This window comes from Chinchilla lanigera, unplaced genomic scaffold, assembly GCF_000276665.1.
Source record: "Chinchilla lanigera isolate Chin_1 unplaced genomic scaffold, ChiLan1.0 scaffold00068, whole genome shotgun sequence".
Lineage (NCBI taxonomy): Eukaryota > Metazoa > Chordata > Mammalia > Rodentia > Chinchillidae > Chinchilla > Chinchilla lanigera.
The window spans coordinates 11011736-11039407 of NW_004955469.1; the positions used below are offsets into that span (position 1 = coordinate 11011736).

The 27672-nt window shown below is 38.7% G+C and overlaps 1 protein-coding gene and 1 pseudogene across 1 annotated transcript in view; both read left to right on the top strand.

Annotated features, from left to right (window-relative positions):
* Clip4 (CAP-GLY domain containing linker protein family, member 4) overlaps window positions 1–27672 on the top strand; it is a gene marked incomplete at its 5' end in the record, with an annotated part of 75665 nt that overhangs the window by 44906 nt on the left and 3087 nt on the right. Inside the window, 7 exon segments of the mRNA XM_005400544.2 lie at window positions 1232–1372; window positions 7827–7916; window positions 8596–8739; window positions 11542–11676; window positions 13665–13788; window positions 17529–17593; window positions 23268–23340. Of these exon segments, the coding sequence (XP_005400601.1) occupies window positions 1232–1372; window positions 7827–7916; window positions 8596–8739; window positions 11542–11676; window positions 13665–13788; window positions 17529–17593; window positions 23268–23340 (772 nt within the window).
* On the top strand, window positions 4419–6849 carry LOC102017441 (annotated as a pseudogene).

A 27672-nucleotide genomic window follows, 5' to 3' on the forward strand; every position in this document is an offset into this window, starting at 1 on the left:
GTCAATAACAGCTTAAGTGAACTTTAAGTGACTTCTTTTAATATGGAGTTAAAAACAGAAGATGGAGTCTCTCTTGCTCTATCAAAGGTCAGGCTTCAGTAGAATTTGTGTGTTAAGTGCATGTTTCGCAATGAGAAGAATTGAGAAGAATAGAAAGCCAAGGAGAATCTTAGAGGTAGGAGTTGGGAGAAAAAATTGCAGATAAGTAAAAAAAGAATAGATAGGGAAACGAGGCTAAGGTATAAAGACTAAGGGAAGGAAGATTTCACGATTTGAGAAAAGTAACATGGTTGGCACTTCTTAGCTATCTATAAACAAAGCTTTGTAGAGTCTTGAGCATTTCTACCCTGCTTTAAAACAAGTTGTTTTGAATACATTTCAGTCATAATATATATTTGTTAGGTTGTAAACACTCAGTGAAGGAGTGTAATATACATATTATGACTTTATTTTCCCCCTTTAATGTCTTAGTGAGATTAAGCTTGGTATTTATAGTCTGTTTTCACTATCTCTAATATCTGTGCATACTTAGAGTGGGTATTTTACTGCCTGGATAAACCCTTGTTAGTGGAGTTCTGTATTCCCAGCTGCTGTGGACGGGCAGCCCTTTCCCTGCCCTTGTACCTCCCCTTCTCAACACATAGTTTTGTTTCTGATTGTCAGGAGTGGAAGGTGAGGCCTTCCGGGAAAATTGTATCTTATGGTCAGAGAGATTTATTTTATCTGTAGGATGTGTAAGGCACTATAATCAGGTGCAGTGGGGGAATGCACAGATGAGTAATACTTGAATTTTTTCTTTAAAAATATGTGGTCTAGAGAAAAGATAAGATATGCATATAAAAAGTTATAATGTGAGAAAAATATAAATCTTAATGAGATACAAAGGAACTGGAAGCAGAGGTTTTTATATTACATGGTATACTATTGTTTGCTAGTAGCTTAGAAATAGTAGGTGTTACCCTTACTCATTTTTCTTTTTCCAGTTTCACTTAATACCTGATTATGTGTCTTTTATGTGCTTCTTAAACTATTACATGTGTTGCTAGTGTTGACCACTAGACTGTAAGCTATGTATTTGAGGGCATATAATATACATAGTTTTGTCTCTCATTTCAGGACATATAGTAGTCCTTAAAAAAAAGTTTAGATTTATGTTATTAAACAGTTATTCTTGCTCCTTTATCTGAAGTGCTTTTAATTCTTGGTAACTAAATTCTGTGTTTTCTCTTAGGTATTTTTGCCCCTCTTTCAAAGATAAGTAAAGCAAAAGAACGGAAGAAGAATATAACACATCCCCCTTCTTCAAAAACCGTACCTCCCAGCAAGCCCCAGAAAGTCAGCATAACTCATGTCACGTCAAAAGTGAACACTGGTAGGTCAAGCTAGGAAGTGAATGATGTTCTTGAACATTTATATTTTAGTTGTGGGATTGCTAATATTTAGGCTGCTTTGTTCTTTTTTGTTAGCCAGTTGTGAAATCTAAATTTAATAAAGCCTGCATCTTGTGTTTTTAAGCCTCAGTCATGATTGACTTTAATTCCTCACAGGAATATTTCAGACTTGTCTCTTTGCTTTCTTTCCTGCTGTCCATTCCTCTAACACCACATGCTCTAACTGCACAGCTGGGTTTGGCACCTCCAGGAAGTCTTTCTGAAATACAGCTGGCCTTGTGTTCCTCACCTGTTCAAAGATGTTCAGTGACTTTTTCCCTGTACTTTTCTTTCAGAACATGTTCAGCACCTCGCGTAATCATTCTCCTTGGTTTGGTGTCACCTCTATATGCTTTCATAGTTGAATTGTGGTTGTTGTATCTCTGCCTTGTCTTTTGTAGGCACCATTCTTGCTCTTCCCTTCTGCCTTGACTTAGGCACTTTCTATGGATGCTATGGTGTGACTGTAGAGGTTCTTAACTGTTCTTTTTCCTTCTTTGTCCTCTACCTCTACCTCCTCCTCTTCCTTCCTCTTATTCTTTCCTCTTCCTCATCCTAGTCCTTCTCTGCTTCTCCTACTTCTGCTGCTTCTGCTACTTCTGCTTCTGCTGCTTCTCCTCCTCCTCCTCCTGCTACTGCTCCTCTTTCTTCCCCCTCCTCTTCCTCCTCTGCTGCCTCTATTTTTCCTCCCTAGTTTTTCTTTTTTGTGGCACAGGAGAATGAACCCAGGACCTTCACACTGTGCTGTGTCCCCAACCCTTTAAAAATTTTATTTGAAACAAGGCCTCGCCAAATTGCCTAGGTGAGACTCAAATGTATGGTCCTCCTGCCTGAGCCTCCCAGCACAGGGATTAGTGGTGCGTGACACTGCTTCTGACTCCCATAGCATTCTTTGCCTCTTTGTTCACATCTGATTTTCTGTGGAGACCTCCTCTTCTAGCACCTTTTAATCTCTTAATTCCCTGACTTTGTGTGTACTTTTTGTCCACACTTGATTGTTATTTGCTACCTTGGACTTTGACCATTGATTGCTTTATTTGTACAAATCTTTTATTCTCAGCAGAATTTTAAACTTGAAGGGGACGTGGGAGCATTTTGTACTTTTGTGTTCACTGTGGCACGCAACACAAAACAGGTGCTCAATAAATAAGGAAAGCAGAAGGCTTCCTATCATCATGAAAGGATTGTGTCCAGCTTTGATTGGCCTCTGTATTCTGTTCCATGGAGCTATTTGAATATCTCTGTGATGATGCTGTACTTCATCATTACTCTTAATTAAAAAAAAATCTTTAGGTCCAGTAGAGGAGTTCATCCTACCTTATTTTTGAAGATTATCTTATCTATTGTGGACCCTTCTACATCATAGTTATGAATTTTAGAGTAAACTGTTAGTTTCATTTAAAAAGAATCTGTTGAGGTTTTAATTGGTATTACACTTAAACTTGAAATCAATTTGTAAAAAGCTGACATCTTTTCAATAATCTTTTATTTATGTGCTTGGAATGTTTTTCTTTTTAATTAGATCCTTTAGAAATATCTCAATACCATGATGTAATGTTTCCTACAGATACTTTTTCCTGATCTGTTTGTTAGATCTATTTCTTGGTACTTCATGACACCGTTGTCCTCTTAACTTGAGATCTGCAAGTACCCAGTGGGCATGGACAAAAACCTCTAAGAGAAGACCTGGATTTACAGTCTGAGGAGCAGGAAGAGTTTCCTACTAGATGGAATATAGAGGAGGAATTTTCTTCTTTGCCTGTTTTATGTTTTCTTTTCCACCCTAGCCCCCCAGGAAGCCCTGCATAATGTAACAGGAGCAATGGGTGGGCCAGCACCCAGAACACAACAGAGAACAGTCCTGTCTCCAAGGAGCAAAGTGGACAGAGTTCCCATTGCTTGTCTTTTGTTTTCTTACCCCTTGGCCCCAGAGGTAGGATCAATCTCAGGAAACTGTACAACAGAGCAGGGAAATGAAACCTCACAATTTTGCATGTGAATTCCTTGGGCTGCTCCTAATTGTGCATGTATGGATCCGAGGAAACACTTTGGTTTCCTGGGTAGACCATTGGCAGGTCCAGACAGGTTGCTGGACATGAGTTAAGCTCAAGCACATGAGTTAAGCTCAAGCATCACTGCAAAGGCTCTGGAAACTCAAGTGCATAGAATTACAGTGCATGGTACCTAACCTGGTCAACTGCCTGCTGAACAAAATGAGCCAAGTGAACAAAAGCATAAAGATTAAGCCAGACCCAGTCCTATAGCATAATATCTAGGACGCCCAAAACTATGAAAATATGAAAACAAAGAACATTTCTACATTTTTACACGGAAAAGTCAAAGGATTCCAGCCTTGAGATGACATGGACAGTACCTTGAATACAAAGACTTTAAAGGAAATGTAACCATGCCCCAAGAGTTAAGGGTAAACACTCTGAAGACAAATGGAAAAAAAATATTAGCAGAAAAATAGGAGATAGAAGAGAAAATGAAATGGTACATATATGCACACACACACACACACACACACACACACACACAAATGCATACAAGTAGATCTGGGATAATCTGAGTAAGATCTGTTATTATTTCAGTGTCATTATCCTGGTTGAAATATTATAGTCTTATAAAATATTAACTTTGGGGAGACTGGCCAAAATATACAAAGGATCTTTTTATATAATTTTTATAACTTCATGTGAGTCTGTGGTTACCCTGATAAAAATTCAAGTAACAGGGAAATGGATATTTTAGAAATGAAAAATGTAATAATTAGAAAAATATGAAGTCCCCTGTATAGGTTGTCATCTCCTTCCATGTCTGCTGTTCTAGTGCAGACCTTCTCCCCTGACTAATGTCGCAGCTCCTCACTGCTCTGTTTCTGGCCTGCTTTCCTTCTACCAGGTGTGTCTGACCTGCTGCCCACAGGTGTGTATACATGCATCTGTGGGCAGCAGGTCAGACACACCTAGCTTGCCTGGGCTGCAGTGAGTGCAGAAGAATTACCTTAGCCATGTATAGCATACTGTATCATATATTTAATGTATATAAGTAACAAAGCTTCCTTTGTTTTAAAGACATTTATTACCAACTCAAGGCTGTCTAGCCCGTGGACCACAGTCTCATTCTTTACAGAAAAGTTGCATTTTTTTCTGGTGCTGAGCACACATTAAGTGTGTGCTTTACCACTGAGCTACACCTCTAGCCCTGAGTTGTAGTTTCTTACTGATTGTGTCCCTCTGAGAGAGGTACTGTCACCTGCCTGTCCAACTGTTTGGTGTTCCAGAACGACTCTTGTTTCCACCACCCTACTCACCATTTTCTGTGTTTTATTGTAAATTTTCTATTTTTCCACCCAGCATCTCCACTCTCAAGTTCTTTATGACCATACCTCCCAGTGTTCTGGGGAGGAAATCTGACCTATTAGAATGTGGTCTTGATGAAGCATTGATTTACCTTTGTAGCCAGTTATTGTCAGTTGTGCAAGTGCTTTCATAAAAAGTCTCCTCACATTTTAGCTATTTATGTTCATTTCTTTCTATCATACTAATTTGAAAAGGTTATCCTCAGGACTAGAAACATGTCTGGTTTGTGTTTATGATACTCAGAGTCCCAAGCACAGTTCTTTACCTGAAATGCTCTGTAAGTAAGTAGAATTAGAAAGGGTACCTGACGGAACTTAAAATTGGGTACAATCCATTCAGTGTTTTATTTAAGTTAGTTTTGTACTGTACAACGGAAACAGATGTCTTCAGAAGGCAGACTTATTATTCAATGTTTTTTTCCCTAAGTGGAGTTCCTGTGATAATTGGTATGGTAGTCATTCTTATAATACTGTGGCAGAGAGCACAGGACATTTTACTATCTCAGTTCTCATTTAAATGAAAGTTGCTATAAGTGGCAAAAATTTTTGCTCCCAAATCACTGTGTACACACAGACCCTCCTATATGTGTGTGCACACACTGATGAAGTCATATAAATGGTTTGCAGGTCCTAGAGAGCCCAGCAGCTGTACCTAGGAGTGGTAAGGCTGATGTTCCTCTTAGTGTGATGCAGACACCCTGAGGGAGTCCATTCAGAGCGAGACATTGGCAGATGTGGGTTTTTTGCCCTCACTTAGACCCTGATTCTCTGAGACTCCAGACTGGGTTAATCCTCCTGGCACTTTCCTCATCCTCAGGAAGGGCGGCAGAGGTGACAGTGGAGGGCTTCCTGTCACCACAGACTCCACCAGTCACTGGCATACTCCCCTACTCCCACCCCACCGTGAGTCCCACGGGGCAGGCCCACGAGGACTGGGGGTGCTGGCTGGGCAGCCATGAAGTGGGACCAGAAGATACCCAAGAACGAGGTACACTTAGCAGACGTGATGTTTGTTGGCAAAGAAAAAGAAGAATGTGACAAGCTGCAACAGAAAGCTCTGAAGGAAGGAAATCAAAGAAAAGGGAAGAACCTGCATCAAGCAAGATAATTGGTGAAGGAAAACACAAAGGATGGGTTCAGAAAAAGAATATACAGGAAGGAAAGAACAAAAAAACTCCATAAAGAAATGGAGGAAAAGTCAGCAAAGGAACTGGAGGGAGAACATTTGCAAGAAAACACACACAAAAAAAAAAAAAAAAAAAAAAAAAAAAGAAAAAAAAATAGCAAGAATGGTTAAAGTAAAATGTTGAAGAAGAAATAAAAGCAAACAACAGCAGCTAAGTTACAGGAGGAAAAGAAAACAGTAGAAAATTTAAGGAATGGTTTGAAAATGCAAAATGAAAAGAGCCTTGTTCAGCTGCAAAGAGCTATGCCAGTGGAAAACTTACAGGTTTTTACAGTGGCAATTTCAATCCAGAACCAGCATTTTATAACCCAGTTCCATGGAACTCAATTCATAGGCCCTCTTCCAAAGAAGCTAAGGATCTATCAGGAAAGAAGAATAAAAGACCAGTGAAAACTCAGCCACATAGGTCATCACCTTTAGTTGTTCAGAAAGCCAGAAGCAGTCTTTGCTTTAGAAGTCTGCAAAATACAGAGATAACAAATGCAGGAAATTCCATGCTTTAATCTGGAGCTACTTCATTGTAAAATAAAAGACTTTTAAAAAATTATTCAGCCAATAATGTTTGCTGTGATTGTTGACAAGCACCTTTTTAAAAATCTGATATGGATTACTGAGAATTACATAATTGAGAAAGGCAGTTTCTGCATTTTAGTTTTTATAAACCTTTCAAGATTGATCTTGGTATATTGTTTTTCAGGATAGGTGGCTTAATATCTAATAATGTGTTTATATTTAGCTTGCATTAAACCTACATGGTGATATCAATAAAAGCAAGTTTTTCCTGTGGGGATGTAAAAACCAGAATGAAACAATTAAGAATGAAATGGTCAGGTGTGAGGGTCCACACCTGTAATCCCAGCTGCTCAGGAGATGGAGGCAGGAGGATCACAAGTTCCAGGCCAGCCTGGACAACATAGTGAGACTCAAAAAAATAAAAAGGAGCTGGGGAGGTAGCTCAGTAGAGCATTCCTGGGTTTAGTTTCCCAGTGCTGGGGGTGGGAAAGAATGAAACAGTCTAGCACCTGTCTGTTAAATGCTTCATATTGTTTAGGAATCCTTGGGGGATCATAAATTGGGGTTTCCACTTAAAAATTATTAGTACACCTTCGTAATACAGAAAAATGGATTTTGTTTTGGTACGTGGGCACATGCATATAACATGTTTTGCTTATTTTCATTCCTCTGGTTACTCCCCCACTTCTACACCCCCATCTTCATCTTGAGTAATTTACCTTCTACTCTTCTGTCATCCATACCACCCTTCTTTAGATTTTTAAATATAAAACAAAACATACCATATTTAACTTTCAGAGTCTGGCTTATTTTGCTTAACATAGTGGTCTCTAATTCCATCCATTTTCCTGCAAAAGATATGATTTCATTCTTCTTTATGGCTGAATTCCATTGTGAATAGATCTGCCACATTTTCTTTATCCATTCATTGGTTGATGGGCACCTAGGCTGTTTCTATAGCTTAGCTGTCTCGAGTTGAGTCATGATAAACGTGGGTATGTGGGTGTTCCTTTTGTATGGTGACTTTAGTTCTTTTGTATTCCTTTCTTCAGCCTTAATCTTTTTTTTCCTCAGTGCTTGGATGAACCAGGGCCTTACACATGTTAGGCAGGTCCTATACCACTGAACTGTACCTCAACCCTTTTTCCTTCTTTAGATAATGGAATAGTGAAATATTGGCTCACACTGTGAAATTATTATTGGACATGTTTTCAGAAATGGATAAGAGTTAGATAACAAGGGACATGCGTACTTTTAAAAAACAAATGCATTTTTATGTTTTAATGCTAAACAGAATTCTTTTTGAGTGCGTTTCTCTGTTTCTGTGTCCTAGGATTGATGGCATCAAAAAAGGATAGTGTGTCTGAATCAGCACTTTCAGTGCCTCCTAGTGAAGAATTGAAAACGGTAGCAGAGAAAGACGGTAGTACAACTTCTGTTTCTCAAAACTTAACTTCTTGGTGGACCTTTAAAGTAATATAGTGGGGAAAGAGCTTGTATGGCCATTAAGTTTTAAAATTGGCAAAGGAAAAATCATAGTGAAAATTACCCTTGAAAATCTCCTGAGAAACTCAAAGTATATACTCTTTTAAAAATTTTATACTCTGTTATGTACACTTTGAGAACTGTAGTACTGGACCAGATTACTAGAGGGAAGAAAAGGAAATTTCAGAGTACAGATGGCTAAAAATGTTTAAGCTGCCTTAGCATCAAATTATTAGGTGATTAGAGCAAGAGTATTCCTGCTTGCCTTTAATCTTCACTCAAAACATTTTAATGTGAAACTTTTATCATCTTAAAACATATCAATGGCATTTTTGTGTAAGACAGAACTTTACAAAGGTGAGACGTAAGGAATGGTGGCAGTCAGTTACCGTTAAGTGATATGGTGACATCCTATATAAGATTGTGATCTTACAGTGTGAATCCTTAAGAAACTACTGCTTATTTGGATGAAAGGCGGCATCTAATTTGAGAGTAGATAAGCCACATTTGAAGAAGCTAAATGAAGCACTTCTGAAGGATTTGCCTGGAAAATCCTCTTACTGGCCCATTTCTTATTTTCCACACTTTCACGCAGTCTGTTGCATTCCCTGTTTCAGCCACCCTGCGCGGATCCATCAGCAGCTCGTCCTCGACATCTTCCTTGGAGCATAAGCAGAGCTACTCGAAGAAACCAAACGCAAGCAGCAGTAGCAAGAAGACCGCGAGCAAAAGCCCTTCTCTGTCATCCAGAGCCAGTGCTGGTATCTATGGCTTTTTCAACCAGGCTTTTCTGATGTTTTTTATCTTGGTTTTTTTTGTAAGTAGATTTGCTCTTTTTAAATGTGTAGAAGGAACTCTTTATGTCAATCAGATTGTACCACTTGCAGTCTGAACCTTCCCCGCCTTCCCTGGACCTACCAAGGTCTCTTTGTTTTGTTGTTGGGTACAAGACATTGCATTTATTCTTCCTTAATTTATTTTTAGTGGTTTCATCCCATATGTTTTGTTTTTTTGCATATTAATTTTTCACACCGTTTTGTGTCATCTTCATATTGAAAAGCATGTTGCCTCTGTTTTTATTGAAGTCATTGTTGAAAACTGTTGGAGAGGGCCCGAGGGTCTCCTTCCAGGATGGCAGTGAAGCCTGTTCTCATGTGGCTGTTGAAGTGGCCATGGGTCCTGCATAATCTCACTCAGTCCACTTTTCTTTAGCTGTCTGTGAGGAGACACAAGACACTTTGTCAGACTTGTTGAAAATCAGCTTAGATTATGTGAGTTGCAATTTACTTAAATAGTAAACTTCTCTAGAAAGGAAGTAAGGCTGTTTTGGCATTAATTGTTCATAATGACCCTCAGGATAATTACTAGATTGTTTCTGATAACATCTCTAATACTTGTACTGAGCCAGTGATTCATTATAGAAAATGTTCATGACATGACCTTTTTCTCTTTAGAATGCATTATTGATGGAGGAATAAAAAACCTCCAAACGCTCGAGCAGTAACATTGATACACTAAACCTAAAAATTGGAACCCCAAAAGCAGGGAACCTGGAAATTTTGCTTGGAATTGCTCACCTGGAATAATTGTTCTCTGAATAGCGCCCCAACCCCCATTTGTAATGCTGTGAGGCGGAAAGGCAAGACAGTATGATGACACAGCTGTCCCGTTTGCCTTGATCTGTTGACATTTCAGGGCCCCCTTCATTTGGGACTTGGGCTCTGGACATTTACTTGATTTAAAAATATATACGTGGGTATGGAAGAACTTTTTAAAATTTATAAGAAGTAGTTGTAGTGTGCTTATATACTTAGCATTTTTTATTTTTACAAATTGGAGGGTTACATAGGCTGAATAGTGAAGACAGGGATAGTTTATCAGTGAGAACGAAGACCTTTCAGAGGGAGGGGTGGGTGGAGAAAGGAAGGTGTGGAGCCCCAGAGACATTTCCTTAAGACGCTTTTAAAGCATGAATAGATACTACTCAGTAGGCTTTTGTGTTTGAGGGGGAAGTGACCTGCAGAGAGTGGGTGATAATGGGAAGAGAAGGTAAAGAGTCAGGGAGAGGAGTGGAAAAAAAGGGTGAGGGTGGGAAGGGTCGGGAGGAAGTCTGTGTTCTGGGCCTGGCCTCCCTGGGTCCTGCTGCTGGGCCCGCCATGCTGCTTGTGTGCACGCGCTCAGGGCAGACCTGCGGGTTCTGACCACAGAGTCTGGGTGTTCATCTGGCTGTGCCTCCGGTGTGCTGTAAACACTGGCTTAGTTAATCCTGAGTTGGCGGGTTTTTTTTTTTTTTTTTAATCACTATGATTTTTATGCAGAGAACTTTACAAGCTACAAAGTGTTACAGAATATAAATTAGAGTAAGAGGGACCAGGCCTTTTTAGCGTAGCAGTCTGTCCTTACCCTCCTCCGTGGGCTTGGGTTCTTTCATTTCTTGCCACATTTGTAATGTCTCCCTTCTCACGGTGTGGCTTATCCTCCTCCCTGGGCCTCGCCTAGGGCGCTCCTGTCTTCCCAGATGGTAGCTCTTCAGTCTGATTGTGGATTAATGGGAGAGGCCCGGCACCCCATCTCTTCTCTCCCAGCTGTTGTATTTGACCAGCTTTCAAGACAATGTTTCTCTAGGGTTTTTGATGTTTAAAACTGTGCATTTTAGGGCTTAGTTTTGAATCAAGTTGAGAATGGAGTGGTTTAATTCTTAAATAGGAAATCAGTGTGGATTAGTTGGGGCTGGTTAGAGGTTGAATAACCCTTACCCAAAGTGCTTGGCAGCAGACGTGTTTCAGGTTTTGGACTTGGGGGGGGGAAATTTGGGGGTATTTGCACTGGCTTCACTGATAGAACATCTCTAATCTGGACATCTGAATGCTTCAGAATCTGAAAGCTTTGAACACTGGCACGCTCATCTGAACGTTAATTTGAACACTGGCACTTCAAAAGTTTCCTAGTTTGAACATTTCATATTTTGAATTTTCAGGGGCAGACACTCAACAGCATTACTTTCAAGTCACATTCCTCATTTACACCGAGTCCAAGTGAACTACAGTAACCCTCGCATTTTAGTAGTGCAAGAATTGGCATACGGTAACCTCGTTGCCAAATCTGACCTGCACCTGGTTTGTGTGCGTTCCTTTTCATACAGGATTTATCTGCTCTCCTGCTTCAGCAGCAGAAGTTAGTCATTGCGTTAGAAACAGTTTTACATTACAAAGCCCAAACTATTTACCTGTTTCATTTTTCACATAAACAGTGTGCTGACCCCTCTCCTAGGGGTCAGAGTACACTAGATCATCCTGGAAGAGTGGGTTCTTTCACAGGAATCAGATGTGTGTGTGAATTTCCCATGGCAATCATTTGCTCAGGAGGCCCTTCACATTTCCTTTAGGTGCCTTGACTTCTGTGTCAGAAACACACTGTCAATGACATATAATGAAAGGCTTCAAGTATCAGAACTTCTAACTAGACTAGAAATCATAGTGATATTTTTTTACTAAGGTGCTTTCTAAGTTTTTCCCCTTGCTTTTCTTTTCTCTTTCCCTTTCTCCTACCCACCACCTAAACAGGTTTGAATTCCTCAGCAACATCTATAGCAAATAATGCCCATCGTGAAGGAGAGCTCCACCTTGGAGACAGAGTATTGGTGGTAGGCCAGAGAGTTGGCACTATTAAGTTCTTTGGGACAACAAATTTTGCTCCAGGTAATTCATCTGAGTGTTTTTTGCTGTTTGATTCTTTAGAATACAAAAGTTTTAAAATTTTATAAGTAAATAAAATTTAATCATAGAGAATTCGTGATTAACAGTTCCTGTGGACGATAGTAATGGCACAGAAAATGGGAAAGCATTGTACAAACTCAGATTGTTTGTATTCAGATTAACTGGTATCCAGAAATTTCTCTTGCCGGTTATGCTTTCATTTGTCTAATATAAAATGTTACTTTCCAAGTTTGTGCTGATTGCCGAATATGCCAAATGATAGTGAAAACATTTTAGGATTAGTGTATTTCCAAAGATAACTTTAAAATGAACAGGTAATGAGGTAACTATAGCTTTTATGGGGTGCCTTAAAGGGAACAATGAAAGAAAATAAAGTTTTTGTGGACCATGGGACCTTGAAAGTACATGTTTTTGTGTTTACATGTTAATCCCAGTCTATACTTAATGTGTGTTTCCAAAAGTAAGGCTACTTTTTTTGCATTTTTACATATTATCATTTTAAATTGCCAGTTGAATGGAATCATGGTTGTATGTTTTAAATAGCAATATGCTATTTTAACACATGGTGGCATTGCAGCATTTTAGGGAAAGGTTACTTAGAATATTGATTAAAAGAAAAGACAATAACAACTCTGTAGTGCGGCATGCTATGAATAACTGCACAGGAACTGAGATTTTGCCGCATTTGCAGCTAGCAAATTAGCCTGCCACAGTGAAACTGTGCCACAGTTTCACAGATGTTGGTGGAAAATGTAAGAGTCCTACGCAGAGACAGAGGACCTTTAGACTCACAGTAACACCCATAACCTGAGCGTTAGCATTTTCTTGCTCTATTCTGAGCCTCACCTGGTGGGGAGGCAGGGCAGGTGGCGCCTGCATACCCAGCAGGTCATGTTCCAGAAGAGGAACCCTGAGCTTAGGGAATCTGAACCTTTTTGATCAGTGTGTCTGCCTTTTGCCCTGGAGAAAGTCTCTATCTCTGTCCTCCAAGGGTTTCCTCTGTACAGACATCTAGGGAAAGATGTCTGGAACCAAGTAATCAGTACCTTTAGCTGGTGGTGTAAGACTCTCAGAAACATAAGCACCGTGGAGAATTGTCTTACAACACATTATTTCATTAATACCACTTTCTAATTGCCAGCCAGTGAATCAAGGTGGCTTATATGTTGTATAATTCATGGACCTCCTTAGATCTTCATTTAGTGATTGAGATTAGTTAGGATGTACTAGGAACATGTCCATTTACTTAATTTTGGTGGAAATAGTAAAAGTAACATTTCTTCTTCAGTTTTAAACTCTGTAGAGGAAGATATGCTATTACTTTTCTCAGGGTGAGAACCTTTAAGTACTAAAAGTTACCTAGAAAATTCTTCCTCTTAGCTAACCTAATCTTTTAAGTTAAAAATGATTTTTCTTTCCATCTTGATCTGATGAAGAAAAAAGAGAGAAAACAGAATCTCGGTGATGTCTAGTGGTATTTTCCAAATTATCTTTGCCCTTCGGTTACTTCAGAACTGTTTCTGGTGTTATAATAGTGGGAGAATGAAATGAAAAGACTACATGTTCATTTCATGATTTATACATCTCAATATTATATTACACTTCTCTCATTGAAACTCTATATTAGAAAGTCAAGGACAGTTTCTTTTTCATTATAGTTTTAAGATATATTTTGGTCATATTCTACTTGTGTAAACCTAATCCTTTGCATATTTGTGTCGGTGCATTTTATTTTCCTTCTTTAATGTACTGCTTTGCAATTATGCTGGCAAAATGTTTTTTTTCCACTTTTCAAATTTTCAAGTTTTATTTTATAATTTTATCATTTGAAAGCTTAATGAACACGACGATCTTCCATCATTACGGTCATTTGTGAAAGTGTTAAGCCATCTAGACTCTGGGTTCATATAACAGCATAACGGTTTTGATTAAAGTGCTGATGCTTTTAAAATTCAGTATTCATGTTCTAGGATATTGGTACGGTATTGAGCTTGAAAAACCCCATGGCAAGAACGACGGTTCAGTTGGAGGTGTGCAGTATTTTAGTTGTTCTCCGAGATATGGAATATTTGCTCCCCCATCCAGGGTGCAGAGGTGAGGAAAACGGGATTTGTGTTTATGTGCATGAACTTTTTGTAATTGGCAGTGCACAGAGAGATTCCAGTTTTTTCTGGATAACACACTTCCTTTCAAAGGGTTAACCAACCACCTTCCCCAGAGGGAAGGTGCACAGAAAGCTAACTTTGCCTTGCTGAGGATTTGAAATTTTAAAAACCTCCTTTCCTCTCATTTGCAAACCCTATGAGTATGTGTGGGCTATTAGAAGTGGTGTTTGCAGCTAAGAACAGTGAAAGCAGAAAGCTTAATCTGTCATCCAAACAAAAGTAAAAATGCTCTCTGATTGCTTCAGTCACATCCTAACTACATTAAATTTCCTGCCAGCAGGCACCCATTCATTCTCCTACAAACCTAATGGGACCAAAATGGCTTTTTTCCTCTGATTTCTTTAGTTTTCAAAAATAGACAGGCAGTAGATCTTTGGGGGAAGTGAAGTTTCAAGAATTAAATATAATAAACCTCTCTGGTGTTTCTTTGTAAGATAGTACACTCATGTATCACCTCACTCTGGTTTTAAAAAACAAGTTGAGCAGAAACAAGTCCTCATGAAAATCCGGGTGAAATGCGAAGTGCCTTTTCTTACATGCTGGAAGAGTAGTGTGTTGTACTTTTCAGTGGCTAGGAGATGGAATACTAATCTTCAAATGAGAGATAACATACGTGGTGTAGTTGTATTCAGGAGACTAGAACTGGGGTCATAGGCTGGGAGTTGCATCAGTTTTTTTTTTCCTATGTATTTTAAAAATTTCTATTTATTTAAATTTTAAAGAGAATAAAAATAATAAAATACCATTAGAAATGATACAGAATTTCACTAAGCAAGATGATAGGAATTCAAGAGTGGTTGTTATATTGCATATTGTCTTCAAATTAGTTGTTCAGATTCAAGTTTCCTAAGAAGAATGTGTCTGTGTCCGTGCAAATGAAGTTTTATATATCCATTTTCTTCCTCAGTTTATTTTTCTCAGATCCTTTTTGTATTGATTTTCTTCTTTTAAGATATATTTGATACCATTTTCTTCTTCATAGTGATAAAGCATTCTGTATGCAATGCTTTGTAGCTCTTCACTTAAATGTCATTTCATTTCATCAGGTAAGCTGGAAAATAACCGTAAGTGTTACAAATATTTATTGAGCATTTAATTAGAGGTAGGCTCGACACCTTGTCCTTCAGCTGCCTATCTCATTACCCCGCCAGGCCTAGGGAGCCATGAGCTATTGTGATCATTCCCATTTTGCAGGTGAAAAACAAGTTTCAAGAGAAAAAGTAACAGCTAAAGTCATATGGCTAGTTAATGGAGGAGCAGGGACTAAACCCAAGTTTGTTGTTTTATTGTTGTTTTTTCCTACATTCACTTTGCTCATTTTGATTTGTTAAATGACTGAAAGGAGATGCTGGCCAATGAGTAGCATGTATGTGTGGCGGGCACGGTTTTCAGTGCTGAGCGTGTATTAGTGGTTTACTTCTCCACGCGCCCTGGGTCAGGCACTGTAATTGTCCCTGTTTCTTAGATGAGGAAAGTATGGCCCAGAGAGGTGATGAAGTGGCACGTGTGCCCTTCACCAGAGCCTGTAAGGCATAAGGGAGCACCTGGGACTCTCCTTGGTGTCTGTGTCATGCCAGTGACTGACTGGGGAGTCATGTCCCGCTGAGTCACCAGTCGGGTTCTCTGTGCTCGGGTTGCGCTGGTACATCCTCAGCACACTGCCATAGGCTCCTGAAAGGCTTTTCCTCTGGTTATGAGCACTGACTGGGATCCATCTGGGCAAACTTAATTTGCCCGGACACAGACACGTTCTTGTTAGGAAACCTGATGCAGGTAACCTGAACAACTAATTTGAACACAACAATATGCAATAGAACAACCACTGTTGAATTTCCATCATCTTGCTTAGTGAAATTCTTTATCATTTCTAATTTTTTTATTATTTTTTTCTAATTTTTAAATTATGTTTTATTCTCTTTAAAATTTAAATAAATAAATAAATAAATATTTTAAAAGTACATAGAAAAAAAACCTGATGCAACTCCCAGCGTATGATCAGAGCACACAGTTTGGCGTATTTTAGGCACAGTACACATTGATCAGGTCCTGTTCCCTGTTGAGTGCTTTCTATTCCGGAACTACCTTTTTTCCTGTTTTATTTTATGAAGCCATATTTTTTCTCGTGGTTTCATTTTTACCCCCTTGCTTTGTTTATGGGGCACACATTCTTCACTTTGTGTTTTGTGTGCCTTCTGTTTGGCCTTCTTTAAGGTGGTGCATCTGAAAGCAGCCCCCTCTGTTTAAAAGAAACACGGCTCTGTAAATGAACTGCTATCGCAATCCAGCTGTCTTCCTGTCATCTTCTGATTGTCTCATTCATCACCATCAAATACTATTAAGTGTCTTTTAGCACTTTGTGCTGTGCTAGGCATTCTATAAACAAATAAAACAGACATGGTCTCTGATTTTGAGGAGTTTCTTATCCAAATCCGCTTTGAGCTTTTTAAAGACCCTGCTGATCTTAGGAAGGATTTTAAACTGGGGGCTGCTTGAAGACAGCCTTAATAAAATTATAACCAGTTATGGTCTCACCTTGTATTTTCTCTTCCTCAGAATTGTAGGTGGCCTTTCATTTTCTCCCTTCCCATGTTCACAATGTGCCTCCTGCCCTGGAGTTGGCACGTATTATTCCCTCTGTTTGGATGACATTCTAGACCTGCCATCACCCCATTTTCATTTAGTTAATACCCTTTTGAGGGAAGTATATACATCAGCATTTCTTTAGAGAAACTATAAGAAAACTTACTGACTAGACCAAATATGATCCCTCCCTCCCCGCTCTCCCTCTTCCTCTCCCTCTTCTCCACATCTCAACCCTCCAGCGATCTTCAGTGTAGCGCAGTGTTTATTTGCTAGTTCTTACCATTCGGCAGTGATTTCTAACACACTGATTATCTCCAGGATTAAGTTCCTCTCAGCTGTCACTTCAGGTATCTGTCCTATTCATCAGATCACATTCTTTGTGCCTGTAAGTCTCTTATTGATTGTGCTGTGCCGTAGATATGTAAAAATGGAGCATATGTATTTTGAAATGAAACTGCAAATACTGCAAGAGTTGCAGGATTTCTTGGTGAAAACAAATTATGTGGGAAGAAGTGATTGACAAATGAAGGTCTTGCAGATTTAGGTCAGTAAACAGTTGAAAGGAAATGAGGCTGTCAGGATTGACTTTTTAAAACTAATGATTTGAATATAAAAAAATGGACAGAAACCCATTGGGAAGATGCGCTTTATGATTGTGCATAGAGTCAAATACAAAGGGCCTTGAACTGCGTTAGATACAGTTTTATCAGAGAATTCGGGCTTATACACACTCAGCCAGTATATTTTCCAGTTTAAGAATTAATGATATTTTCACAGTTTTCATTTCACATCTGGTGCATTTAATGTAAAATATACTTATTTTAATAAAGTTCCAAAACAATAAAATCAGGTGCTTGTTTTAAAGAAAGTCATTTTAAGTTTACTTTTTTTCCTATATCATTGTACTTACTTGGTTATTGCCTGTCTACCATGCTCGATTGAAGCTTACTCCTGGCTCCTATGGGTGCTCAGTAAATGTTTGTTGAAGGACTGACATAGAAACTGGTGTGAAAGCCTCTGTTAAGACGCAGTCTTAAACCTGAATACCAGCCACTTCTAATGAAGCATGCTTTGTTTTATTCACAGACTAACAGATTCCCTGGATACCCTTTCAGAAATTTCTTCCAACAAACAGAATCATTCTTATCCTGGTAAGATGACACATATTATGCTCCTAGTAAACATTTCTTTGCTTTCGTTCATTGAGAAATTTTATTGTGATATGTGTCTGTCTATCTCTGCCTAGCTGAGATACATTTGCATAGTCCATGTGCTTACTCCTATTAGCTGTTGATGCAGCCTTCTGCTCCCCCTCAGTTCTCCCACACTCATCTTGCTTGGCCTGGACATTTTTGCCCACCTGATGGGTTTATTATTTGATTGATTGACTGAGATAGGTTCTTACTGTGTTGCCCAGGCTGCCCTCAAACTCACAGTCCTTCTGCTTTAGCTTCCTGGATAATGTGCAGGGTTTTGGTGTCTCATTGTGGCTTTGGTTTGTTATTTTCTAGAGTACAAATGAGGTTGAGCCTGTTTTCAATCTGTGGGCCATATATACTTCCTTCAACTACCTGTTCAGGTCTCTTGTCTATTTTTCTTTTGGATGTTTATTAATTTGTAGGCCTCTCTGTATATTTTGGGTGGTAATATTTTGTCAGTTTTATGTGTTGCAAATATCTTGCCCAGTTAGTGTGTTTTCTCTTTTGGTGCCTTTTGATGAGTAGAAGTCTTTAATTTTTATGCAGTCAAAAGAGCAAATCTTTGTATGGCTTGTATTTTTTATGTTAAGAAATCTTTCCCTAAGACAAAAATCACAAATATATTTTCCTATACTGCTCTTTAAAAGTTTTATATTTTTGTTTTTTACATTTGTCAGTTTTCTTAGACTTGATTTTTGTGTCTGGAAAGGATCTAATTTAGCTTTCTTTTCCATACAGATAACTACCCGTAAAAGTTTTTTGTATGATGCCAATCCTTAAATATTTGTTGAGGCTAACTTTTATGACCTAGGGATTTTCTCCATTCTCGGAGATGTGTGGCTTTAATTTGAAGTTCCTGATAAGGTGCTGTGCTGTATAGGTTTTCTAGGGCTGCCTTGGCTTGTCCATGACTGTCTTCTGAGGCCTCCACACTGTCTTTTCCATGTGCGTCAGTGGCCTGGTCTCCTGTTCCTGTCATACTGAGTTAGGGCCTCCTTAACCTCATTTTACCTTAATTACCCCATTAAAACCTTGTCTGAAAGTATAATCACCTTCTGAGGTACTGGAAGTGAAGACATCACATGAATTTTGGGGTGCACAATCCAGCCCCCATCAGCTGTTGAGTATCTCCATATGCTTACTTGCAATCAGTTGACCCTCTTGGGGAAGTGTCTGTTCAGTTTTTTGCCCAGTTAAATTGTGTTTGTTATTTTCTAAATGTTGAGTTTTTTTTCTTCATTTTGAATTCTAGACCTTTCTCAGTTGATGGCTTCCAAAATGTCTTCTTTCAATCCGTGGCTTGTGTTTTCATTATTTGAACAGTATCTTTCATAGAGGAGAAATTTTAGACTTTAATGAAGTCCAAATTAGTGCTTTTTTCTTTCCTGGATTGTGTTTTTGGTATAGTAGGGCATCACCAGACCCAAAGTCACCTTGATTTTTTTCTTTTGTTATCTTCTGGGAGTTTTATACTTTTGTGGTTTACATTTAGGTCTAGGATGCATTTGAGTTCAATTTTGTGGATGGTGTAAGGTCTGTATCTAGATGAGGGTTTTACATGCGGATGTCCAGTTGTTGCAGCATCACTTGTTAAAAAGTCCTTTCTCCATTGTGTCTTTGATCCTGTGTCAAGGATCAGGTGACTGTGTTTATGTGGATCTATTTTTGGGCTTTCCATTGATGTATTTGTGTTCTTTCACCACACTGTCTTGCTTACATTAGCTTTATGGTATTCTTCAATTTGAGTGGTATCAATCGCTCAACTTTGTTCTCCTTTGATATTATATGTGCTGCCGAAGGGAACACTGTTCTCCTTTGATATTGTTACCTTTCCACATAAACTTTACAATCATTTTGTTGAAATCCATAAAATAACTGCCTGGCATTGTGATTGGGATTGCATTTAATGTAGAGATCAGGTTGAGAAGAGCTGACATCTTACTACCGAGTCTATGGATGTGGACTGGCTCTCCATTTATTTACAGTAGTCTCCCTGAATCTACAGTTGGTCATTCTACAGGGATAGTTACTCATAGGCAGTTGTACTCTGATAATACCAGATGAGGGAATTCCAAAACTCAACAATTCATAAGTTTTCAGTTGTGCACCATTCTGAGTGGTGTGATGGATTCTCGTGCTGTCCTGCTCTGTCCTGCCCAGGACGTGAATCGCCCTTTTATCCAGCAGAGCCATGCTGTATGTGCTGCCTGCCTCTTGGTCATTTAGTAGCCCTCTCTGGGTTACCAGATTGACCGTTGCAGTATTGCTTGTGTTTAAGTAATGCTAATTTTACTTAATAATGGGTCTAGAGTATGAGAAGAATAATGCTGGAAATTCAGATATGTGAAAGAGGAAAAAGTGCCTCCTTAAGTGAAAAGGTGCAAGCTCATCATAGACATGTATATGTAGGAAAAAACACAGTACTGTATATACAGTATTGGACTCAGTACTGTCCCTGGTTTTAGTCATCCACTGGGAGTCTTGGAACACATCTTAAGGATAAGGAGGAGGCCAGTGTGTGTGTTTTCTGATTTTCTTCTTCAGAAATTTTTAGTTTTCTTCACATGGACCTTGTATATGTTGCTAGATATATACTTAATGTGTTTAGTTTTTTTGGTGCTACTGTAAATGGTATTGGTCTTATAATAATTCTTTTTACCTTCTACCAGCTTTCTTCTGGTTAAGTGTTGCCTGATACATCTTTTTCTACCAATTGATTTGTAAGCTTTCCATCATGCTTTTAGACTATTTCCTAAATAGAATATAATTGGTTGGGTTTTACTTTTTTGAAAAAAACCAATTGACAATGTCATTAATATAAAAGTTTCACCCATTTGAATTTATTGTAACTACTGATATATTAGTGATAGTAGTTTTGCTATTTTGCTTTCTACTTGATCCATTTTTTGTGCATAGCAAATGGTTTCCTCTCTTGACTTCTAGTTACATTCTTACTATTTAATCCATTCTGTTTACCTTCCTTTACTTGAATATAAGTTATACTGTGAATGAACATTTTAGTCATTTCTATAGATAATTTAATGTACACTGCAAAGTCTAATCATTTGTATACCTTTCCAAATTATAGAAAATCTTTAGAAGTGGAATTGTCATGTTTCTATTTTATGTTTTCCTGTATATTTAACATTATGATCAAGTTTTATATAGTGGTTTATTTAAGTTACTCATTGCATTAGTTGGCTTTTCCATTGCTGGGACAGAATACCTGATACCTGCAATGTAAAGGAGAGGTCTACTTGGGCTCATGGTTCAGGGGATTCAGGCCATGGTTGGCTGGCTCCAAGGGAGAAACATGGTGGTAGAAGAGCTTGACAAAGGAAAACTGTTGTCCCGTGGTAGTCAGGAAGCAGGAGGGGGTGAGAAGAGCCAGGGACAAGAATACATCTTCTAGGTCACACCCCCAGTGACCCGCTTCCAGCCAGGCCCCACCTTCAAATAGCACATTTAGTTACGAACTGTGGTTGTAACACGGATGAGTGTAGCCCCCTCATGATTCCATCACCTTCCAAAAGCTCCACCTCTGAGCATGAGACTTTTGGGAAACATTTTAGATCTGAACTCTTAATGTAGTATTCATGTATTTACTAGTGTTTTTATTAATCCCCACAACTTCTACTTGGATCATTTTGTTTTTAACCTCGTGTTCAATCTCTGTTTTTGTTTACCTTTTCCAGTGATGGTTTTTCTGGGTTTAAAATTGTAGGTTGAAAAATACTGTCTTCCTGAACATTGATATCGTGAATCATTCTCTAGTTTTCTGACTTCTGTCACTGTGAGTCTAACTAATCTCAATTATTGTGGTGACTTTATTTTTAAAATTTTTTGGCTATTTTTAAAGATCCCTATTTCCTTTGTTTTGTTTTGTTTGGTTTTTTTGTTTTTTTTTCCGGTACCGGGAACCGAACTCACGACCTTGTGCTTGCCAGGCAGGCGCTTTGCCGTTGAGCTAAATCCCCAGCCCCCCCTATTTCCTTTGAATTAGAGTTTTACTATGATGTTTCTGGGTGGAGATTTCTCCTCATGTATCTTGTTTGAAATCAGGTGTCTTCCTGGATCTAACCATTGATATCTTTAATTAATTCTATAAAGTTCTTGTCAATTACATTTCAAATATTTCGCTTCCTTTCTCTTTATTGTCTCCTTTTGAAACTCTGGTTGTGTGTTAGTTGCACATTTTCTTTCCCATGCCTCTTTTATATGTTTCACAACTTGCCCTGTAGGGTCACATTTCGATGTCTTCAGAGTTAGCCTTTATGTATTTTCTAATTCTCTCTTCAGCTTTGTTAATTCTGCTGCTTAATCCAGCCACAAATTTATTAATTATAAAATTTTATGTTTTTCTCTTTGCAACTCTGCTTGCTACTATCACTTATTTGTCCATATTTTCAAGTTTTTTTATGTCTTCAAATACTTTAAGTCTTTTATTTTGTATGAAGTAGTTCAATATCTTAAGTTTTTGGGAGTCTGATTCTGCCATCTGTTCCTGCTAAGCCTAACTCATGGCACCTCTTGCCTTGTGATTTTTGTAATGTATTATCGTGAGATGCTTATCTTACTCAGAATTTTGTAGATGAGAGTTTTCTGAGGCCTGTGTTGATGCTTCCAGAGCTTATGTTTACTGCTGCTAGTCACCTGGAAGCACTGCCAACTCGAGACTGCTTTAATTTATAGTCTCTACAATTTTTTTTTTTATTACACAGATAACATGAATTTAACTCATGGTCAGAAATTATGAGGAGAGAAAATTTTGCCTTCTGCTGAGCATGAAGGTTAACATGAGCCACTTTCCTTTCTCATCACTGAAACTGTGTTTCCTTTGTTTCTCATAATGATTGCACTGAGCATGTGCCCCCTTCAGCAGGAGTCTTGTGGGAGAGCCCTCCGGGACAAGGACTCCTTGCTTCCTTCCTGGTCCCGTGCAGCCAGGGTCTCTGTTCCTAGGAATAGAAATCCTATGATACAAGATAGCATATTGCTTGGTGCCTGCTCTCATGGTTTCTTTGTTTTTTAGCCTCGTTGAAATTGTACTATTGTGCCAGTTTAACAGTATTTTCTTTTAAAAAGTTACAGTTGTAGATTCTTTTCTGTCAAGAATTTCTTTCAGCACATCTACCTATTCCTCTTTAAAAGTTTACCTTCTGTAAAGTCTTTTTAAACTCTTCTTAGGGTTATGGTAACAGTCATGAGTTCAGAAGCATATTGTTAAGTGCTTTATAAATGAGATACCTTTAATGATAATGTTTAAAAAATTATTGTAGCCTTTTTTCATATGATTATCAAGAGTGTAAGATTTGAATTATAATAAATGGAATCAGCTTTATCACTATATAATTGTTTTACTATATTTTCAAGGAATCATAGAGTAAAATCTCCAGAGATAATCTTAACTTATTCCTATATGAATATAGCTTGATCAAGAAAGTAAAATAAAAATCTGTCAAGAAATCTCAAGTACAATTATGTTCTGTATGTGTACTTGCCTTTCTCCAAAGAAACCTTTGATATCTTAGAACATTTACAGAAGAGATGATAAAAGAGAACTTTGAATAAGAACTAAAAATGTGTGATTTATTTTTCCTCTTCTAACCTTAACTTTCATATCTAGGTTTTAGGAGAAGTTTTAGCACAACTTCTGCTTCTTCCCAAAAAGAGATTAACAGGAGAAATGCTTATGCCAAGTGAGTATTGAGAAGATTTAGAAAAACGCCTTTCAAGATGAACATGATGAGATTCTGTGAAAGAAGAGAAGTGGAATTTTTATCTTGTACATTGCTTGGTAGGATTTTAACACGTAAGAGAGAAGGTGTGATCAGTGTATTGAGTTCTTCCTCCTTTGAAAGCTCAATTAAAAATGTCACAAGTGACTAAAAATAGTACATGGCATATATTTTCTCTTCTAAGAGGTTAGTACTCTTAATAAAAGTTGGAGGAATTTACACTTTGTGTTTTTATTGAGTAGGGTGAATTGATTGTAAACTCTTTACTGAATTAATCAAAGGTTTGATTTAATAGGGTCAGCAATACTTGAAAGAAATGTAAGGTCTGTTTAGATAAGGTAATCTTATAATTATTTTTTAAAAAACGCTCCCACTTGCCCTTAAAGTGTACACTACCCAAAACCATCACCAATTTTGTCACTTCTGAAGCTGGTCTTGTTTGAGTGGTAAAACACTGAAGAGCAGTCACTTTATGCTCCAGTTAATTGAAAATATTCAAAGTTCTTAGGCAGAGCATTACTAAGAGGAGCCCTCCAGGATGTAACAGATTCTGAAGGGAGAGAGCTAGCAGTGTCAGCGTCAAGATGTTGGTGAGTGGAGAACATGCTGCAGGGGGATGAGGGGCAGAGCATAAAAGGCCACTGTGGGCATGATGGGCAGCAGGTATGGGTAAGACAGGAGGAAGGGATGGCACACTTACTTGTTTTCTACAAAAATGAAAAGAATTGTCTCATTCAGAGGCAAAAGTGACAGAGGGATTTGGAAGCAACTCTTCTGCCCTCAAAATTCCACATACATCTCACGCCAGTGATGCGAGTAATAGAGAGAGAGCTTAGATTGCAAGGTAGTTGTCACTACCGATGGGCACAGAGTGTTCGTTCTTGCTCTGCTGTCACCATCGCCACCCACTGACTTTAGCCCTTCTCCTCGCCGTCAGGAACTCTGCTTACAGGTCAGCATTGGGTCCTGTGTGTGGAATCCCGCCCATGGGCTGGGGTCAGCTCAGGCTAGAGGGATCCACAGTCCCATTGCCCAAGGTTCCATTATTTCATGCATGTGCTTGTGTTTTCTGCCTGAATTTGAAACCCTGGTGCAGACTCAAGGCACAGCATACAGAGCCTGCATGGTTAGAGCCTGTGTTTCCTGCCTTAGCTCGTGGGGATATCCTCACAGGGGACGGCTGTTCTGTAAACTCTCTGCTTTCCAGAAAAATGTAAAATACCAGTAACACCTGTGTTTTGCTCACATGCTGCTGTATGCTTTCCCTTTTCTGTCTCTCTGTTTATCTAGTTGGCCAACTGTCCCTTCCCCACTCAAGTGCCTTCCCTTAGAGGTTTCCTCCTCTTTTATGCACACTCTGCACACTCTGTACCTCAGGCAGTCTTTCTTACAGTTTGTCACATTTTACTGAGTAAACTCAAACATGCTGTGATTCTGAGTTTAGTGGTTCTCTGAGCTTTTGAGCTTTGACATGATTTTAATCAGAATCAATTTTATTAGAATGTTAAGTTCTTATCAAACCATTGATTTTTATTTCAGATATTGAATTATTTGTTTCTTTCATTATAAGGTTTTTTGTTTATGGAAGTTGATTATACAGTGTTTGAAACATTAAAATCAAGTGCAGATAAAGATCATCATGTCACTTAGATGAGATGGTCGCTATTAACATGTTGGTATATACTTTTCTAACTTTTCATTCATTCATTCATTCATTCATTCATTCATTTATTCATTCATGCATACATTCATTTTGCAGTACTGGAGATTGAATCCAGGAACCTTACACTGGGCTACCTTTTTTATTTTTTATTTTGAGACAGGGTCTTGTTATGTTCCCCCAGGTTGGACTTGAATTTGCTTCCTCCGTCAGCCTTCCAGAGTGCTGAGATGATAGGTTTGTGCCACCACTCCCGGTTCTTTTACAATTGTTTTTTTTTCTGGTACCAGGGATCGAACTCACGACCTTGCGCTTGCCAGGCAGGCGCTGTGCCGCTGAGCTAAATCCCCAGCCCCATCCAGTTTTTTTCTAATGCATGTATCTGAATGTTTTAGCAAAGTTAGATGAGTCATATTCTTTATGTCCTGTAGAGAGCTTTCTCCCCCTAATACATCGTAAACATAATCCCATATTGTTAATGCTTTTCATCACTTGACTTTTGCAGTGTTTTTAAAACTGCACTTTAAAAACTCCATTTTTTATTATTATTATATCATATTATGCCGTAATCATAAGCAGAAAATCATAACTTAGCTAATAGATGTCAAACATTTTTGTGAGGTGTTCCATTCAGCTTTTGCACTGAGAGGTACCCCTAGCCCTTTTTTATTTTGGGGTAGGGTCTTACTAGGTTGCCAAGTTGCCTAGGCTGGGCTCCATCTTACCGTGCTCCTTCCTCAGCCTCCCAGAGTGCAGGGGTTATAGGTGTGTGCCACCCTGCCCCGCTAGATGCCAGACTTCTAAAACATGCTTCCCTCTCTCTGTCTCCGTCCCTCATGCTTCCCCAGCTCGTGTGTGTGTGTGTGTGTGTGTGTGTGTTAGGAGAAATACCCACCTTAACTTTCTCCTCCTGCTTTTAAAAAAAATTGTGCATTAACATTTTATTTGGAATTTATTTTTGAGTTTTTAGAATTTTAATGAGTGGTTAAGAATCATTTATTTCTTTCCAAATAACTAATTTTTACAGCCTCCCTTAGTGTTCACTCCTTCTCATTGTATTGAAGTTATACTTTTTATCACATATAATTATGTATACATTTAATTCTTCTAAAGTATCTTTTGTGTCATTAGAAGTATGTTCTTTGCCAGAGCCACACTGTTTGAACCATTATAACCTTACAATTTAGCAGAATAGCAATATAAATTATACCTTACAATTTTATACCTTTTTCTTCATTGTGGATACTGATGTGGTTGCAAGATCCTGGCTTTTCTTTCTTTCTTTCTTTTCTTTTTTTTGACTTTTGTTCCCTTTCTCTTGAAAGGAGGGTAGTGTGACCACACAGCTGATTTTGGCGAGGCTTAATGAAATAATCTGTGTGACAGGTTAGACGTATATTAAGTGCTCAGGAAATGATAGCTTAGTTTCATTGTGTGAAAGGTTGCAAATAAATAAATAGCCAGTTGTAGTGAATTTGAAGAACACATGCATGTTTCTCTTACTTTTTTCTGTTATATAACCTTCAGTGAAGATTTACACAGCTTCTTAGGGGTGTTACATATTGCCTTGTATTTATGCGTTCCACACGGTAAGTAAGAATGTAAAATTGTTTTCTAATTAGAACTCTTACCATGTGTTGATGTGATGCCTCAGGATGTCTCAGAGCCTCAGCTCACTATCTGTAAAAAAATTGTTTTTTGGTTTTTCTCCGGTACCAGGAACTGAACTCACGACCTTGCACTTGCCAGGCAGGCGCTTTGCCACTGAGCTAAATCCCCAGCCCCTACTATCTGTAAAATTAAAGTCCTCTTCCTTTCTTATTGGGCGGCTGATAGGAACAAATGAAATATTGGGTTATAGTGTATTTAAAAATACAGAAAAATAGGAAATGAAATAAAATATAAAATATGCAGGATTGCTCTGTCCCCACTAAGATCCTACACAGTTTGGGCAAGAGGCTCTGACTGTCTGCTGGGGTGATGGATAGAATGGTTTCTCATGGAGGAGGGGAGGCGTGGAGGCCAGGGCGGAAAGCCTTAGGTAGCTTTGCTTTCTGGGTGGCCGTTCTGGAAGCCGCAGGGCAGAGGACAGCAGGGTGGAGGTAAGGCTTCTACTGGGGTGAGTCTCAGGGCCAACTGCTTCCAGCCGGTAGGGCAGGGAGGGGGCCCTGAGCAGGACAGGGCTAAGGCCAGGGCTGATCTGGTGGTGAGTTCCAGGTGGTTTGTTAGCAGGTCAGGCACCAGGAGTCGTTACACTTCAGGCAGTGTGATGCTGTGCGGGAGGAGAAGGACAGGAGTCCTGCTTGCGGCAGCGCAGCTCTTTCACGTCAGTGGTAGGGAGGGAGGTGCTAGATCCTGTGTGTCACTGGAGGCCACCTATGGAAGGGACCTGTGTTGGCATAGCTGTGTCTGCATCTCTCCAGATAGACACTGACTTTCCAAAGTTACTGATTTTAAAAATGTCCTAATAGAAATATTTTTAAAGAGAATAGAAGGTAATTTTTTATTTTAAAGAGGATGAAAAAAACAATAAAAATGATACAGAATTTCAAAACAAGATGATGGGAAATTAACAATGGTTATTATGTTGCATATTGTTATCTTCAGAGTAGTTGCTTAGATCACCAGATATA